General features: G+C 40.2%; 1 protein-coding gene across 1 annotated transcript in view; it reads right to left on the bottom strand.

The window, feature by feature from the left end:
• kif26aa (kinesin family member 26Aa) overlaps window positions 1-19,223 on the bottom strand; it is a 129,227-nt gene that overhangs the window by 67,043 nt on the left and 42,961 nt on the right. Inside the window, exon 5 of the mRNA XM_063002537.1 lies at window positions 7,602-7,747. Coding sequence (XP_062858607.1) covers window positions 7,602-7,747 — 146 coding nt within the window. The remainder of the gene's footprint in view (window positions 1-7,601; window positions 7,748-19,223) is intronic.

Genomic DNA, 19,223 nt, shown 5'->3' with positions numbered 1-19,223 from the left:
TAATTAAAACATATCATAAAGATTAAAGGATTGTCAGAATTACATGGCAATGTAAGGTGCATTATAGGGGTTAATCTGATACAGAACACACATGACAGAGGGCACTGGAGAAAGCTGACCCATGTGTGCAGCCGACCATCACAAAGCAATGACGGCATAGTGACATGACAAATAAAATTATTATATAAAACAAATTTTAAGATTTGGGTGACACGGTGGGTAGCACTGTCACCACACAAGAAAAAAAAGGTCCTGGGTTTGATTCCCAGGTGGAGAGGTTTGGGTCCTTTCAGTGTGGAGCTTGCATGTTCTCCCCGTGTCTGCGTGGGTTTCCTCCGGGAGCTCCGGTTTCCTCCAACAGTCCAAAGACGTGCAGCCAGGTTAGCGAGGAGATACTAAACTCTCCTTAGAGTGTGTGTGTCTGACCCACCGCAACCCTGAATAGGATAAAGCGCTGGTAAAACAGACAATGAATAAGTAAATGAATACATTTTATGGTTCCAACGTTATGACAACAGTTTGGGGAAGGCTCTGTCCTGATTCAGCTTGATCGTTACCTGAGAACAGGGCTTGATCTGTAGGGACATGGTTTGATGAATGGGACACAAGTTCTCACATATACACTTCAAACGTGTGTGTGTGTGTGTGTGTGTGTGTGTGTGTGTGTGTGTGTGTGTGTGTGTGTGTGTGTGTGTGACGGAGCTGCACTTCCTCACCCAATGTACCAAGTACCACCACATCCGCTCCCAATTCTTCCCCAAATTTAATAACATCATCCCCGACTTTAATTCCCTCCCAGTCCCAGACAAACTGCCCCACCTACTGGGGGAGCACAGAGAGAGCTGCACACTAGCAGCACTCTATACACACCTGCCACCAGGTGAGGGACAGTGGGTGACCATGTCTCATACACACACAAACACTCACACACACAACAAACGTTTATTACTACCTAATTAATGTAAATGTCACCATTTTTGTTATTTGCACTGTTTTTATTATTATTTTATTTTCTGTACTTGTAACTATTTTGTATATATTTGTATATTTTTGTTCTTATTGTTATTTTTATTTTTCTCTGTAACTGAGCTTTGGCTACACGAATGTCCTTATTTGTCATGCCAATAAAGCTTCTTTTGAGTTTGTGTGTGTGTGTGTGTGTGTGTGTGTGCGCGCATTCTCAATCTCCTGGCTTGCTTACAAGATTATCAGATTGTTACAGCATGTAAGGAAAACTGTCTTAACATCTCTTCCAATCAAAGTGCAGAACACTGTCGAAACATTGAGCCACGTAAGTAGGTGGTGCGCATGCTGATGAATCCCAGGCACTGGGATCTAATGAAACCGACTTACAGTAGAGTTACACTGATCTGAATAATAGAAATCTCAGTGCTGCTGATGCCAGAAAAATCTGTCCCGTCATTTAAAGTCAGAGCAACAATGTGTGTGTAAAGACGCCCCCTGTTGTTCTAGTTCTCTTCACTTCTCTTTATTGTTACTCATGTGCAACCATGGCAACTTGAACAAGGTGTGTGTGTGTGTGTGCTGGCTGAAGTCAAGCGCGGGCATGAACAGATAATAGTGCTGCTCCCATCCTCAGCTCTGTCTGATTCATCTGTTTTATAATATACATATACACACCGACCATGCATAACATTATGACCACTGACAGGTGAAGTGAATAACACTGATTATCTCTTCATCACGGCACCTGTTAGTGGGGGGGATATATGAGGCAGCAGGTGAACATTTTATCCTCAAAGTTGATGTTAGAAGCAGGAAAAATGGGCGAGCGTGAGGATCTGAGCGAGTTTGACGAGGGTCAGATTGTGATGACTAGACGACTGGGTCAGAGCATCTCCAAAACTGCAGCTCTTGTGGGGTGTTCCCGGTCTGCAGTGGTCATTATCTATCAAAAGGGCGACAGGGTCATGGGTGGCCAAGTCTCATTGATGCCCTTGGGGAGCGAAGGCTGACCCGTGTGGTCCGATCCAACAGATGAGCTACTGTAGCTCAAATTGCTGAAGAAGATAATGCTGGTTCTGATAGAAAGGTGTCAGACTCCATGCCTCGACGGGTCAGTTCAGGGCTGTTTTGGCAGCAAAAGAGGGACCAACACAATATTAGGAAGGTGGTCATAACGTTATGCCTGATCTATGTGGATCAGACACAGCAGCGCTGCTAGAGTTTTTAAATACCGTGTCCACTCACTGTCCACTCTATTAGACACTCCTACCTAGTCGGTCCACCTTGTAGATGTAAAGTCAGAGACGATCGCTCATCTATTGCTACTGTTTGAGTTGGTCATCTTCTAGACCTTCATCAGTGGTCACAGAACGCTGCCTACTTGTTGGCTAAATATTTTTGGTTGGTGGACTATTCTCAGTCCAGCAGTGACAGTGAGGTGTTTAAAAGCTCCAGCAGCGCTGCTGTGTCTGATCCACTCAACCCACACAACACACACTAACACACCACCACCATGTCAGTGTCACTGCAGTGCTGAGAATGATCCACCACCTAAATAATACCTGCTCTGTGGTGGTCCTGTGGGGGTCCTGACCATTGAAGAACAGAGTGAAAGGGGGCTAACAAATCATGCAGAGAAACAGATGGACTACAGTCAGTCAGTAGTTGTAGAACTACAAAGTGCTTTTATATGGTAAGTGGAGCTGATAAAATGGACAAGTAGAAACAAGGAGGTGGTATTAATGTTATGGCTGATCGGTGTATATATATATATATATATATATATTACCGTATTTATTTACAAACCCCATAGTGGCTTAGTAGCTACTTTTTATTAGCATTTGCTAATAGCATTAGTTAGAAATTAGCATGAAAACTTGCACTAGTATTTAATAATCTTTGTTTTTCTTTACCAAGTGATGCAACACAATGATAGAAGTGCTGCAGGCATCAGTTTCTACATGTGTTTACATTTGCAAAATATGATAAAGTTGGTGAGTGAAAACATTTAAATTCTTTCTTTGTAATTTTGTCCGCTGAATATTAACACGAAAATCTTGATTGATTACATCCTACAAAATGCATTCCTACTTTTCCTAAAGTTTGTAAGGTTTTTTTTGTGTATTTTTCCCTAAATTTTCCTCCCAATCAATCAAATCATACACAATTACACTGGTACCTTGAAACGCAACGTCAGTTGGTTCTGGGAGTGGCGTCGAGTTTAAAAGACGTTGAGTTTTAAGGTAGTTTCTCACATAAGGGAAACCTGTTAATACGTTTCATGGTCCAGTGGAACTGCTGTATTTTAGGCTAATGTAAAATAATGGGGTTGTTTTTGACACTTAAACACTGAAAATAACACAAATATAATATAAACAACACTGAAATACAGTGAAAAAATACAATAAACCTGCACTTTACTTCTTAATTGTTTCCTTATGCTTCTTAATCGTGGAGATGCTTGATCTTGGAATACTCTTTTTCCACACAAATGCAGATTCGTCTCATATTCACACTTTGATAATGTATTACCGCACCGCTCAAGCCGAGCGCTGAACAAAGCGGCTGTTCATTGTTCATCTGAAATTAAATAAATAAATTTTTAAAAACCAAACTGAACACGTTGAGTTTAAGGGAAACGTTGAGTTTAAGGGTACAAATTTCTCGACAAAGGGGGTCGAGTTTAAAAGATTTTGAGTTTAGGGGACATTGAAGTACAAGGTACCACTGTACTAGATTGCATATTGCTTCTTCTCTACTGATGTTGACCTCCACTCTGACTGAGGAGAGCTGTGACTAACACACGCCCCCTCCGACACATGCATTTTTTTACTTGCATCAGGCGAGTTTATATGAGGCTCAGTCTCACTCATGGAGAGTCACGCACCAATTTTCTTCATTCCTCATTCCTAATACAGCCTCCATCAATCAGCCAGCAGAGGTCACAATTGCATCAGTTATGAGGAACCTCCTCTGACAACCAACCCTGATGGACGAGCATTGTTCATGTAGGTGCCCAGCCTGTCGGTAAGTTCTGTCAGGAAAAGAAACTCAGTCAAGTGCAAAACTGTTGCGTATAAAGTCTTCTAACAGATCAAAGCATGAAAAAACATAAAAGCAAATCCTGTAAACACCCCCTGCAACGAGCTATTACAAAATTAACATTTCATTATAAATATGTATGCAGTTACTCCATATTTGATGGAAAATAGAAACAGAAAAATGTAATTGTGTCATGTGCAAACGTATGTGCACCCTTGCTGTTGTCTCTAAACTTAATTAACCCATCAGACCTGTATTGAATCGTTATGCCTCATTAGGCAGGCCAGGAATTGTCATTAACAATTGTCAGCTAATGATAATATATTATCATACTCATCAAACCATTGTGACTCCTCATACCCTGAACATGTGAGCATTTTCATCCACAAAGAAACCACTTTAATACAATAGAATTGTTTCATCATGTCCTGTTTGAGTGACCTGTTTTAATTTTTAGTGATCCTTCCCTACAAGAAGACAAGTGCATTCTTTCACATAACAGAGCCACTGGACCCCTGTATTGTAGCGGTCTTACATTCAGGCCTGGCCTGTTTCCTTGGTGTATGGCACACATGCAATAAGTGAATGTAAGGCTGCATCTGAAATCGCATACCTAAACAGTACGTTCTAGATTCGAGGAAGTATGCACTGCTCAGCCAATAAAGCAGTACGCTTTTTCAGTACACAAGTACGCAGCTTCAGCAGCATGACGCAGTTATAACAGTTTTTAAAAAATTCTGTAGTTCTCCACAAAGCTACTAATAACATTACTCAGGGTTGCACGCAATAATAACATTTTCATTTTTGTCTTACTTACACTTGTAAACAGCCGACTCCCTGCTTTCCACCATCTATCAGCTCCAGTTGAATTATGGGATACATTAGCAAACCGTAAGGGCACTCTTCCTCATCTCTGTACAGGCGCCTCTTATCAGCCGGCAGAGGTCGTAATCGCATTTTGACAGAGAGAGACCCACATCCGGTTCTTTGTCCCGCCCCCCAACTGAGCAACCGGCCAATCGTTGCTCATACAGCCACTCGGCCCCGAACCGGTAAGGCAGAGCTGGATTTGATACGATGTACTCAGAATCCAGCTCTGGTTGCAGCGTGTCTTTTTACCGCAGCACCACCTGAGCGGCTACTTCTCGTGTACTCTTTAATGTATACTTTGTATTCAGACATACTAACCGCTCTCGCGAACTGCTTTCACGTACTGATCAGTATGGAAGTATGCGATTTCAGATGCAGCTTGAGTCATGTTAATTTCAGGAAGTAATAATATAGAAAATATGACACAGCACATGCAGTACCAGGTACGTCTTGCTAAAATAAACTCTATTTTTCCTGAAAGTAGTAAATAACAATGAACAAAAAAAAACACATCTGAACAAAAATCTATTTATATTTCAGACAGTGAAAAACAGTCTTAGATGTATTCAGCTAACAAGTGACATGATACATCCCGCCTCTTATTTAACAGAGCTCAGTGACCACACCATAAACCACGCTGAAGCTGGTGAGCTGTTGTTTGCTGGACTGAAAGGCACTATTCATTAAAAAGCTGATCATATGCACAGTCACAAAGCAATTAGTGTCCAACACGGCTAAGCAACTGCTTTTATTCACAGCCACACAACCTCGTCTATTAACACACAACATCCAGGGGTGTTTATGTGCAATTGTTAATTTCATCACCAATGAAAGAAACCGCCAAAGGTTTCCTAATAATTTACAATCATCTTGTACAGCTGCTGGCTGCTCCACCACGAAAGGCAATTAAAAGAACACAAGCTAAATATTTATTTGACTTAATACTTCAAGATATTTTAATTAATTACACTACATGGTCAAATGTTTGTGGGCACCCCTCTTAATTATTGATTTCAGGTGTTCTAGCCACACCCATTGCCATTTTGTGGAACAATTTGGTTTTTTTTTTGTTTTGGGCGACAGAGTGACTTAGTGGGTAGCACTGTTGCCTCATAGCAAGAAGGTCCTGGGTTCAATTCTCCAGGGTCCGGGTCCTTTCTGTGTGACGTTTGCATGTTCTCCCTGTGTCTGCTTGGGTTTCCTCCCACAGTACAAAGACATGCAGTCAGGTTAATTGGAGCTACTAAAGTCCCCCTAGGTGTGAATATATGTGTGGGTGTGTGTGTTTGCCCTGTAATGGACTAGCAACCTGTCTACCTTGCCCATTAAAACGCACCCACCATGACCCTGACCAGGAGAAAGCGGTGATAGGCAATGAATGAATTTCTTTTCTTTAGATAATGGCACAGGGTTAATAAATACTTTGGGACTACTTGACTTCATATGGTTGCAGTAATTAATATAGTCGGCACTTATTGGGTCTGTCTGAACATCCAGTGAGCTGCCTTGCTGCCTACTGCCTACCTGTTCAGCTGCCTCAGTAGAGAGGATTCTAATAAGACATCAAACTCGTAAGGCAGATTATTTAGACGCACTGCTTAGACAGAGATTATGGTGATTAAGTCACCAAGGTTTTAGCTTAGTAAGCCAACACAGTTAGTCTCAGGCTATTCAAACCAACGGGCTGAGGTGGCACAACCCAATAGCATGCCGGCTAACGTCTCCCCCGTGTACCAAAAACGCTTAAACTGTCCCTGACGAGCCTGAATTTACAAATAAACGACACTTGTGCACCTTTATATAAATTAAAAATCATTGAGAATTTATTTCACTCCATTGGTTGCTCCACATTCGTCCTCCATATTTGTCATTTTTTTATAAGAAGAGTTGTGCCACACTGAATGCTGGGATTGCATTTAGCACTAAGGAAGCGTCGGATGCTCCCTCGTTATTTAGTCAAATTATCACTTAAATTAAGGCACCTCAGTAGGAGCATTTTAAAGGATCTAAGAATGTAGACATGCCCTCTTCTCAGGAGCATATAGGATGATGTAAAATGGGTCTATGTAGAGAGATCACTGGGTTTTTAGACAGACCCACAGTGTACAAGTCTATGTAAACTTTACCAGTATTTTTCACACTTTGTTAAACATATAGACTGTAAAATAAACCAATAAACCAAATGCCACCCTGTGATGTAATAACACAGAACGTTCTGCTGGAGGCCCTTCATTTACTTCATTTACTTCATTTACTTCATGCATTTACTTCATTCACCCAGCTCAACATCGTCCTCATCCACGTGGATTCTGAGAACAGTCGAGTCGGGCAGTGATTGATTACATTTTGGGGCAGTGAGCTGTTCTGCTGTGGACGACAAATTTACCGGGACGGCTGTGTGCTGACTGAACTGCCAGAAGCTATTCGAGGGTCCTGGGAGAGAGAGGCCGAGCTCACACCAGTGGAGTGTAACTAATAGTGGGAAACTTACTGGGAGTGTCGAAAACTTACTGTTAGAGCAACATGATATAGTTTATATCTATTATGGTAAGAATTACACAACACTGCAGTGTCAGTAGGCACTAGGTAAGACATATTTTTAGGTGCCTTTATATTCTTTTGTCTAAAAGCATTGTTTATAATAACGTCCAGCTGTACTACATTTGGATGTAGCAAGAAAAATAAATAAAATAAAATCATCATGAGTAAAGCTCTAGACTTACCTGAGGAAGAAGGAGGATGCGCTGATGCTCTGAGGTGCAGGAACATTGGTACTTTTATGTACCGGTGGAGTGATGGGAGGAACTGCACTGGCTTGGCTCAATTGGAACGTTTCAGATGTCAAGCTGTCTTTATCTGGTACCAAATTCTAAAATGATATAAAAGAGTATAGATATTAAAAACAAACAGTGGATGAACAGTCTTTCAGATGCTAATGGTTCCAGCTGTGATTACCAGAGGCAAACAGCGCTAATGTTTTTTACCTTTAATTGGAGGTAAAATAAAATATATTTATTTGTACTGCATTTTGTATGTTCTTCACACTTGTGAGGCATAACCCCATACTGGGGCAGCAATAACTGAGTAGTTACTAGTAATTATAAGATTGCCAGTTCAAGTCCCTTCAATGCCAAGTGGCCACTGTTGGGCCCCGAGCGAGGCCCTTATCCCTCAATTGCTCAAATTGTTTTCAGTCGTAAGTTTAGCCATTAGGTTTTTACATCAATAATTATAAAAGACGGATATTGTTTACACAGCACATACAAGTGAATCCCTGGCTACATCCCAAACCTATATGTATTTGTTATGGTAAAATGTGATTCTCATCAATGTTGCTGATTTCTGGTGATTTTTAGCCATTAGGGCTTAAAGATACATGTCTAAATGTTGGATATTTACACAGCACATATAAAGAAAGGACCTGGCTGCATCACAAACCTCCTGCTACGTGCTACATAGTGTATAACTAAGGCCCTACCTAATTCACAGCCACGAAATGAGCCTTTTAATATACAGTTTGCTTTAACATATGCCTCAAGTTTACTGGTTAATTTGCACTGTGAGGCGTCCTAGCAATCCTACAGCAATTCAGTTAGCAATTGCTTAGTCAACACATCTAAGAGATCGAAGTGTAAAGCAGCTAAAAACACAACTCGGGTAACTGAGTTTGGAAAACTCCCAACCAATTCTGTGGACACAAAGGGGGGTGTCTAAACACAGGTGAGTACTTTCGTCTTTGAGACCATCGCTGGATGTTCTAGGTATACGTTCAACCGTTAAGGTAGACTGTTTTATATTGTAGCTTCCATTTATTCTATCATTCAATTTATGAGTGTAATTTTAATGACTTCCGTGAAATGTGGCTCTTTTCTTTAAAAATCTCTAAAATCTCTGTATTTTTCTCTCATTTTTTTTCTTCAATCCCCCCCCCCCCCAATCTGGTCGTATCAATCTGGTCGTATCCAACTACCCTGATTGCGTTACGCTTCAGCTGTACCGATACCACACTCCACTGCTGACTGAGGAGCTTCACAACTGACACACGTCCCCTCCGACACATGAGCAGTAGCCGACTGCATCTTTTCACCTGCACAAGGCGAGTTCATATGCGGATCAGCTTTGTGCACGAAGAGCCACACCCTGATCAGCATTATTCCCCATCAATCAGCCAGCAGAGGTCGTAATTGCACCAGTTATGAGAAACTCTGGTCTGGCTTACCCACCCTGTGAACAACAGCCAATCATTGTTCATGTGGCCGCTCAGCCACCAGGATGTCAGAGCTGAGATTCAATACGATGTATTCAAAATCCCAGCTCTGGTGCGCTAGCGTATTTTACAGCTTGTTTAAAAAACAAGATCTGTGAAATAAAGGAAATTCTTTCCATTTATTTAGGGTCCTATGTATAACACATCAACATGCTGTGTAGGACAGTAAAGTGTGCTGTCAATCACTGGTTTTATAAAGATCTAACCCAATTGAGTCCCACTTTGATAAAGAATTCATTCACTCCCACCATTTCATCCAAAATTCCTTACAAGTTTCCCCAGACTTGGAGGATCAAGGATCTGGTTCTGCTAGAACCAGCTAATGACTGATCCTGCCAAATCTGATAAAAGGGATAAAACTGGGAACAAAAAGGCATAAAATCTTAATTAAAAAGATGAGTGTGAATGAAGATTTGGTTAAAGGTGGTTTTGTAAGAAAATGCTCCTTTATTTGTTTACCATGTCCAAATATTGCTACAGTTTACCCAGCACTAGGGATGTCCCGATCAGATCTCAAAGATCGGAATCGGGGTCGATCAAGGCATTTTTTAACTGATCGGTATCGGCTTTACTAAAGCCGATCCTAATCCCGATCTTTTGTTTTACATCAGCATGTCCGCAGTGTGGAAATACTTTAAATTGGAAAGTGAAACGAGTCCAACAGTGAAGTGTAATGTCTGTAATGCGAGCGTTTCACGAGGCGGTGGGAGCAGAGCTGCGTTCATTACTGTAGAATTTTACTATTTATATGGTGTGTGAGTCAAGGATCACGCCGGTTTACAAAACAACGTAGTGATGCACTTGCTTAATAAAGAAATAAATACATAGTATATTCACACATTGTCGGGAGCATAACACTTTATTAACTTCTTCTGTTACGGTACCGAATAGCGGACAGCTAGAGTCATCGCGTTAACTAAGCACGCTATTCCATGCACTATGGAAGCCCCAAAGAGTCAAAACACACTCACTTCGTGTAGAAACGTCCATCAAACAATTGTCACAATACAAGCACTTTAAGAACTGGCTTTCCTTCATAACAAAAGAGTGACTTTCCTTTTTATTTTGGTATTCAGGTTTTACTGTAATGCTGTTAAGTAACATTTTTTTTTTTATATTCAAGTTAAGCTGCTACACCACTTTTGAGTGGAGATTTCTGTTCATTTTTAGTGTATCACTGCATTAAACAAAATTGTGTTCTTTGAATATAAAGTTCAAAGTGAAACTGTAATTATCTCACTCATTTTGAGTGTTTTAGTTTTATTTTGTTAAAATAAAAGAACATTAAGCAATAGCTTGGATGCAGGCAATTTTTTTCCTACATCACTGCAGATCTATTCAGTTGTTAAACATGTACACTGGATTAATTTGAATAACTGTAATGTACTTGAAGTGTGCACTGTGTGAACAGTATTATCTAGTTCTTATCTAGACAATATCTAGAAAATACAAGTATCGGTTTGAGACTCGGTATCGGTTCGGGATCAAAATTAATGATCGGGATCGGGAACAAAAAAACGTGATCGGGACATCCCTACCCAGCACCACTGTGTTCACTATCTTTCCTGCTCCTGTTAAACTCGATTAGGTTCTTTGATATATCATTATACCAGTTAGCCTCTATCCTGCAGCACTTCTCATAAACTCTCACATATCGCTGCCGGTATTTGCCACCTGATAACGTGTCGATCCGAACAGTTTAACCATAGATTAATATCCAATCTCCACTTTCTGGCAAAGGTGTTGAAAAGACAAGTCGCTACACATATTTCTGAGCTCATCCAATCTGGACTGGAACCATTTCGGAGTTCTGAGCGTGCCCTTGTGAGGGTTCTGATTAACCCTCTCTGGTGCTCCTCATTTAAAATTCTGCATCATAAATTATGGATCGTCTGCCCTCAGCCATCCGTATCGTTCGTACAGCTCTCTCACGGTTCGCTCTTATCTTACTGATTAAAAAACCCCTCATTTCATCACAGATCCTTTTACTTCAGGTTTCCCTCAGGGCTCTGCTCCTGGTCCACTTCTTTTCAAAGTCTATGATCACCTAATGGCCAAAAGTATGTGGACACGTGACCAAAAGCTTGTTGAAAATACTGTGGTAAAAAACAGGTTCAATAATATGGAGTTTTCACGCTACATTTGCATTCAAGTAAAAAAATATGTCTGTCTGTCTATCTGTCTGTCTGTCTGTCTGTCTGCCTAGCTATCTGTCTATCTATCTATCTATCTATCTATCTATCTATCTATCTATCTATCTATCTATCTATCTATCTGTCTGTGTCTGTCTATCTGTCTGTCTATCTCTATCTATCTATCTATCTGTCTGTCTGTGTGTCTGTCTATCTGTGTGTCTATCTATCTATTTATCTATCTATCTGTCTGTCTGTGTGTCTGTCTGTCTATCTATCTATCTATCTATCTGTCTGTCTGTCTGTCTGTCTGTCTGTCTGTCTGTCTGTCTGTCTGTCTAGTTACAGTATCTCTCTGTCTGTGTGTCTATCTATTTATCTCTCTGTCTGTCTGTCTATTTATCTATCTGTCTGTCTGTGTGTCTGTCTATCTCTCTATCTATTTACCTATCTGTCTGTGTCTATCTGTCTGTCTGTCTGTCTGTCTATCTATCTATCTATCTATCTATCTATCTGTCTGTCTGTCTGTCTGTCTGTCTGTCTGTCTGTCTGTCTGTCTGTCTGTCTGTCTGTCTGTGTCTATCTATCTATCTATCTATCTATCTATCTATCTATCTATCTATCTATCTATCTATCTATCCACCACCTAAATAACACCTGCTCTGTGGTGTTCAGTGTAAATCACTCATATTTGGGCGAGCACAACATCCTGGAAGCTTTTCGCATCTACTGGAACATTTACAGGTATTAAAGGAGACCATGTACCTGATATCACTCATGACTCCACACTGACAGTAAAGGCTTTATTCTTTTGGGATTGTCACTAATTTAGGGGATGTAATTGAGCTGTTCTTGATCTACATCAGTATGCCGTCTAATGATGAAGGTGGTGCAGAATAACCTGCACTACTGACTGTAATTCCTGACTTAATTGACTATAATAAATAAGAAGCCCTGCCAACATTAATTAAACCCAATGTTCATCCTGATGAGCCTGCGTTTATCAGTCGACTCTAGTCGTGTCCCTCTGTTGGCTTTTCTAAATGTTTGAACACAACCTTGAATGTTTGAACCAGTAGTCCGATTTCAAGCATGGCACGTACAGGTGAGATTCTTCTGCGTTCGTTATCTCTCTGTCAGACTGTCAGAGCATCAATGCTCGGCCAGTTTTAAAATGTCTTCTCACGTTCTCGATTTTCCATCCTTGAGTTTTGGAACACACAATTGGTCCCTGTTTTGAAGCTATAACAGTCTCTGCTATTTTGGGAAGGTCTTTCGCAAGATTATAGAGTGTGTCTGTGGGAATTATGCACAATCATAATACAGCAAAAGATCTTCACCTTCTAAATAAATTAATTAACAAAATCTGCACAAACACACACACACGATTACGAGTTTTTTTTTAAAAAAGCTTCAGCACTTTTTTAAACTCTACTTAAGAATTTAAAAAACAAATGACGGCCACTCAGGTGGCGCAGCAGTAAAACACAAGCTGAACACCAGAGCTGGGATCTGAAATACATCGTATCGAGTCTCAGTTCTGCCTGCGAGCTGGGCTGAGAGGCCACATGTTGTTCAGATAGGGGTCGGATATTAAAACCCGGATAAGGTCTCTCTCATAACTGATGCAGATACGACCTCTGCTGGCTGATTGATGGTGCCTGCACAGAGACGAGAAAAGAGTGCTGTCAGGGTGTGTCTCTCTGTACAAAGTGTTGATCCGCACTGCACTCATCAAGTGTAGGTGATAAGATGCATACGACTGCTGCCCACGTGTCGGAGGGGGCGTGGGTTAGCTTCGTTCTCCTCAATCAGAGTGGGGAACGGCATTTGTGGAGAGGAATTGGACGCGCTAAAAGGGAGAAAAAGGGAGAAAAGTGTAGAAACGTTTTGAAGATCCTTCATATATATATATATATATATATATATTATATTTTACATTATAGGTGATACAGCATTTGTATGTGGACTCTACTCTGTAAGATAAATGAGAGAGACACAGAGAGAGAGGGAGAGAGACACCTGAAGCACCGAGTGACAAATGAGAGTCAGAGCTCAGAGTGAAAAGATGGACTTGAACTATAATTTGAAGGGAGGAAATAGATGAGATTTCTCTAAAGGCTGTGTGAGAGTAAATCCGGGTGTCACGCCACCGAACAATCTGTCAACAATGATGAAAAGTAAATCCAGGAGTCCACAGACTGGTGTTTCAAGCATTTGGACTGTACAGAATATATATTATATATTATATATATTATTGTTTTTTTATGCTTTTCCAGTTTTAGGAAATCCATGGACGACCTTTATGACAGTGCACTGGAAATAAAACCATTTCCCAAAATTTAGTCACAAATTTGGAAGTGTGTATTCTTAATACAGCAATTGGTGTGGCTGCAACACCTAAACTTAATAATTAGTACAACGTGTTTGTCCCATCTTATGATCTCCTGGTACCAGACAGCAAGTCTGTGAGTAAGTCGCACACACAGCGACTTCAGACTCGACTCGGACTCTTTTCAAACGACTCGTAAACAACAAGAGTCGCTAGCGTCAGCATGTGTTAACATTAGTTACGTGTGACAATTAACCCGTTTTGGCCGTCTTGTAACTTGTAATTAACTTGTAATTAACCCGTCTTTTGGCCGGTGTAGTGATGAAGCGTCGCTCCCTACTCCCTCCTTTGGATTGAAATCTCACTTAAAATGGTGGAATACCCTACGTAGTGCACTTAACAGGAACAACTGGGGTGAATGGAACGCTCCTACAGACATGGCGCTAATGATTGTAAGAACCGTTTTCTGAACCAATCAGACCTTATGATTGTAATTGTTAGTAAGAAATGCTGTTATTTGCATGTATTTAGTTTGCAGCGTCACACAGATGATGTGTCAATGAAACGCTTGATCGGCTTTCTAACGAGTTCGTGTTTTACTTCACAACCGGGAAAAGTTTTGGAGGTTTTTAATTATAAGCACATTTACAAAATAACGGATTATATTCCTAATGGGACACACGCTTATACATTGTATAGCATCTGGAAGAACATAAGCTAGGGTAAGCAGTGGTTATAATTTTTTTTGCTGTGATTTGGATTTTGGCCGCTGTGCTGTAATTTATTTCACGCTTTTGTTTTACAATAAAAACAAAACATCAGTTTAAGCTGACTTTTACCTAGGAAAGTAAAGGCACGAAGTAAAACGGCAGTTAAATTAGCCGCTTCCCTTGTAATATGCAATTTTGCTGTGAAATTCAAAATTTAAGGTTTTTGTTTATTGATTTATCGTTTTTCATTCACGTGGCATTCAAGTGCCTCATGTTTATTTGGTTAATTTGCGCTATGAGGCGTCATAGTGTAAGCGAGCGTCTTTAGGGTTTGGTGAGTTTATACAGAAAGAAATAAACTGTACATGGACAAACGGTCACGAGCATAATATTTTACTGACTCGTTCTTTTGAGGTGCAGCACAGAGATGATCAGGTGTGTAGAGAAGCACACTTTTCCATTGATTATGGAATTCACAAAGGGACAAAATGCACTCAATACGTAAACACACATCAAACATTGTCAGCACACCACACCACAGTAGTCCTACGGCAATTTAGCTAGTAATCGGTTAGTGAAAATGTCCAAGATGTCGAAGTCTAAAGCAGCTTAAACCACTACCAAGGTCATTAAAATTAAGCAAATTTTTCCATGACTTTATTAGGGCCCTATTTATGAGAAGTTTTGCATGTTCTTCATCCAGTGTTCCTTCCACCTCCCAAAAACATCAGGATTTAATTTGCACATAGGTGTGAGTGAATGAATAGGTTAGTGTTTGGTGCTCTGCCCTAGACCCCCCCACACACCCCCGTCCAGGTTGTACCCCAGGTTGTACCCCTGTGAATCCACTGCAACCCTGATCGACATGAAGCGCTTATTGAAGATGACTAAATGAATCGATGAATTATTGACCTGGACAGCATTACTACAACCTGCCAAAAAAAAAAATCAATGCGGCCACGGGCTGCTGGAAAAGCATAAAATATAAAGTGTGTCTGACCCCATCTGGTCAAATCTCCATGGAAACCTGGTTCACCACAGTATTTATTATAAAAGTGTTTAATTTAAATGTAAAATTAATAGCCTCAGTCTCCTGCTTAATTTATTATAAAGGTTTGGTCGTGTGGACTGTTCAGAACATTGTGAGTTTAAAATGTATTGAAATAAAAACTCAGTATATAAAGAACCATAAGGCATAAAATAATAAAATCATTGTATTTAATTTTACAGAGAAAAGTGAAACCTCATTCAGTGTATTCTGTTAAAATTAGAGGTAATTATATAAAGTATAACATCATTACGAAGACACAAAGCCTCATAAAAGACTCTAGGTGATCAAATCCATCTGAAATCCATGTACAATACATGGACAAACGTATGTGCAGATCTAATAATGACACAAGAGTTTGATTGTACAGGTCACAAGCTTTTAAATAAATATTCACTGAGCATTATAGCACATACTGTGAACCTCGTTCTGTTGGGAGGGCACCGAGTGTATCTAGAAATGAATTCATGCTGGTTTATTATTTCTGTGCACTTCATAATGTAGAACAGTTTTAGGGTGTATAATTAGTAACACTGGGTAAACAGATGTGTCACAATTTGACTCTTGGCAAAATAGAGTTACTTAGATGGCAGACAACCGATGCACAACAGTGGTTCTCAACCTGGGGGCTGTAGCCCACTAGGGGGCCTCAGTGAGCTCAGAGTCCTATTGCATTTAATTTATAAGTAATAAATAATCACATGATGAGAAAGAACAACCAATAAGCTATTGCTATGTGAGGGTTCTCATGTGATCAATCGTTCGGGGCAGTGGTAGCTCAGTGGTCAAGGTACTGGAAGGTGGTCAAAGGTTACTGAACTAGTAATTCAAAGGTTCGAGCCCCACCACTGCAACTGTTGGGCTCCTGAGCGAGGCTCTTAACCCTCAGTCGCTCACACTGTATTCAGTCATAATTGTCACTGAATGAAAACTTCTGCTAAATATTGTAAATATAAATGCAATCGATCTAACTACCTATAGCCTACGTTGGGTCTTTGAGAATGGATAAATATTTGATTTGCCCGTTTCTAGAATGCAAAGGTCAATGGATAATGACTATGAATGATTCTTATTCAGTTGATGCAAATCCTGCCCAGGTGAGGAAGCTCCTACCACCATCTCACCAAAAGTAAACCCACTTCATCCACCAAAATCACCTTCATTGTGGATTTCACCAAATTAAGCAAGAAATCAACACCTTTTGTCATCCTCGCTGAAAGCATAAGAATAATATCATAACCCGTTTCAAGGGGGTCGCAGAGATTTTTTTAAAGTTGAATACAGGGGAATCTGGTTGAGAACCGCTGCTGAACGACACTGATTCAACACCCAGTTTTTTTTTTACATTTTAGAACAGGTTTACAAGCACCAATGACCACTGTTACATCATGCCATAGATCAACTGCTGTATCCTGCTATGCCAGTCCACTGCAGGCCACCATAGGCAAGGCAAGGCAAGTTTATTTGTATAGCACCTTTCATACACAGTGGCAATTCAAAGTGCTTTACATAAGGAAAAAATTAATTAAAAGCATTAAAACATTCCTGAGATCTAGAACCTCAGAAAGACTTCTTGCAAACATTTAGTTACAATTAAGACAACATGAAATTCAAACAAGAGAGATAAAAAATTAACCATACACCTATCTTTTCACTTATTTACATTTAGAAGCAATATAGGGGCAATCCACTTATGTAGTCACCTTTGTAGTTATTTATGCAGCTATTCACTCACACAGAGGTGTTTCATGTAGCAAATGTACTTACAACGGTTTACGCAGTGCACATTTTGTTATTCTATTATTATTATAATTGCTTCTTTATATATATATATATACTTTTCTTATTTATGTAATGCTATTATTCTGTTTTTTGCGTATCTATATATTTTTATTAACACATTTAAATAATGAGTACATTCTCTGTATACTGTACAGAGATACAAACAGCTGGAAAAGAACTCCTTGTGTGTATTAAACATACTTGACCAGTATTACTGATTCTGGTTCTGATTCTGTTTTAGAACAGACGGCTCTATTATCTACAACAATTACATATTTACATCTACATCTGAAATCAGTATGTTTTTTTCAGGTCAACATCTGCTGAGAGAAAAGAGAATCGCGGCCTTGATAAGAAGGAAACAGCGCGGCTGAACGCGAGGCTGGCAGCAGTAGCACACAAATAAGAGCAAAACAGATTTTTTTACCGCTGTGTTTTTAAAAACTGTAGAAATGTTAGATAAAACTGACATTTCTAGAAAAAGTCATGAAAGGAGGGTGCTGGAATTTGATAGAGTGCTAAGATTGTCTTTGTTTTATCACAGCGGTCAGATGACTGGCACTCAGCGCTTTTAGGTATATTTATTTATTTACTTATTTGGATTTTAACATCATGTTTTACACACTTTGGTTACATTCATGACAGAACAGGTAATTACTGGTTACACAAGATTCATCAGTTTAACAGTCATGGACAATTTTGTATCTCCAATTCACCACACAGACATGGGGAGAACATGCAAACTCTACACAGAAAGGACCCGGAGAGCTCCACCTGGGAATGAAATTCAGGACCTTCTTGCTGTGAAAACGACTGAGCCACCGTGCTGCCCTCTCTAGGTAAAGAGTAGGTCAAACTGGCATGGCACTTTTAGTAATGCCAAGTTCACACTACATGACTTTCCAAGTGGTCGGGTCGCTGTACAGTTCACACTACACGACTGGATCTCTTGTAATCGGGAGTCTTTCAAGTCGGTGTGGCTTTCACACTAAACGACTGATCGGTGATAGCGGGTTTCACACTACACCATCTATCACCAACTGGAATCGCAGACGAGCTTCTCTGGTCTCCCAAACTACGTTTTGTCACGAAAACAAACGTGAGAAGTGACGAGGGGTTTAATGATACCACGTCCAAAAATGCACGTCAACAAGTAGCGAGCGATCAAAGTTTGTGCGCTGATGTGCAGCATAAAATCAAGGAGAAAAAATAAATGAACTGAGTGGATTTGGCAACACGAACAGCATGGATTGTTCTATAGTGAGTTGGAGGTTTAATAAATATTATGGTTTGGCGTGGACAATAAGGTCAGAAATACTGTAAAACTTGTGTGTGTGCTGATGTATTCTGATATAAACTATATTATGCCCCTGTCCCACCTTTTTACAACTCCTACTCCGCGTTTCCCCTCACACCGTATCTTGCGTTCTCATTGGCTGTTCGACATAGCACTCATTACCAGTCAGGCAACTCAGATCCAGATATTTGACAAGCTAGATATCTCTCTTTGGTAGCCGCTCGGATCAAATTGTTGAACAGTTCACACATAGCGATTGAGAGCTGAGTTTCGATCGGCGAGTTGCTCCCGAGCCGGCAAATATAGCGCCGAACAGTCGCCGAGCGAAAATCAGGGCAAAAAATGCGTAGTGTGAACTAGGCATAAGACGTCAAAGCGCTCAAACAAGCAGCAACCTCTAGTATTAATTAGCATTTGTACACAAAGCAAGGACTAGCTTAAACAAGCAATAGTTCAAGTCGCTAGCTTGGAAACTAGCAATCAGCTAATGCTGGGTTATGATGGATATTTTGTTTAGCAGGGATGGGTGGAGAGAATTTAAGACTTTTCTCCACTTGTACATGATCTGCTTCACTGTGAATGATGTTTGGTCACATGCAACATTTTAAGTTTGTTGAGTGTTGTGTAGCCTTAACAGGAAATGAGGTCAAATTAGATGCCAATCTTAATGTTAACATAGCAGCAAGGTTCTGCATCCTCAAGGCACCGTGTTCTAGCATTCACAAGGTCAATGATGAGCACATAGAGTCTAATCCACTAAATAATGATGCTTAACTA

This window comes from Trichomycterus rosablanca, chromosome 9 (assembly GCF_030014385.1).
Source record: "Trichomycterus rosablanca isolate fTriRos1 chromosome 9, fTriRos1.hap1, whole genome shotgun sequence".
NCBI lineage: Eukaryota > Metazoa > Chordata > Actinopteri > Siluriformes > Trichomycteridae > Trichomycterus > Trichomycterus rosablanca.
The sequence above is the reverse complement of the archived record's forward strand: the minus strand, read 5'-3'. Positions and strand labels throughout refer to the sequence as shown.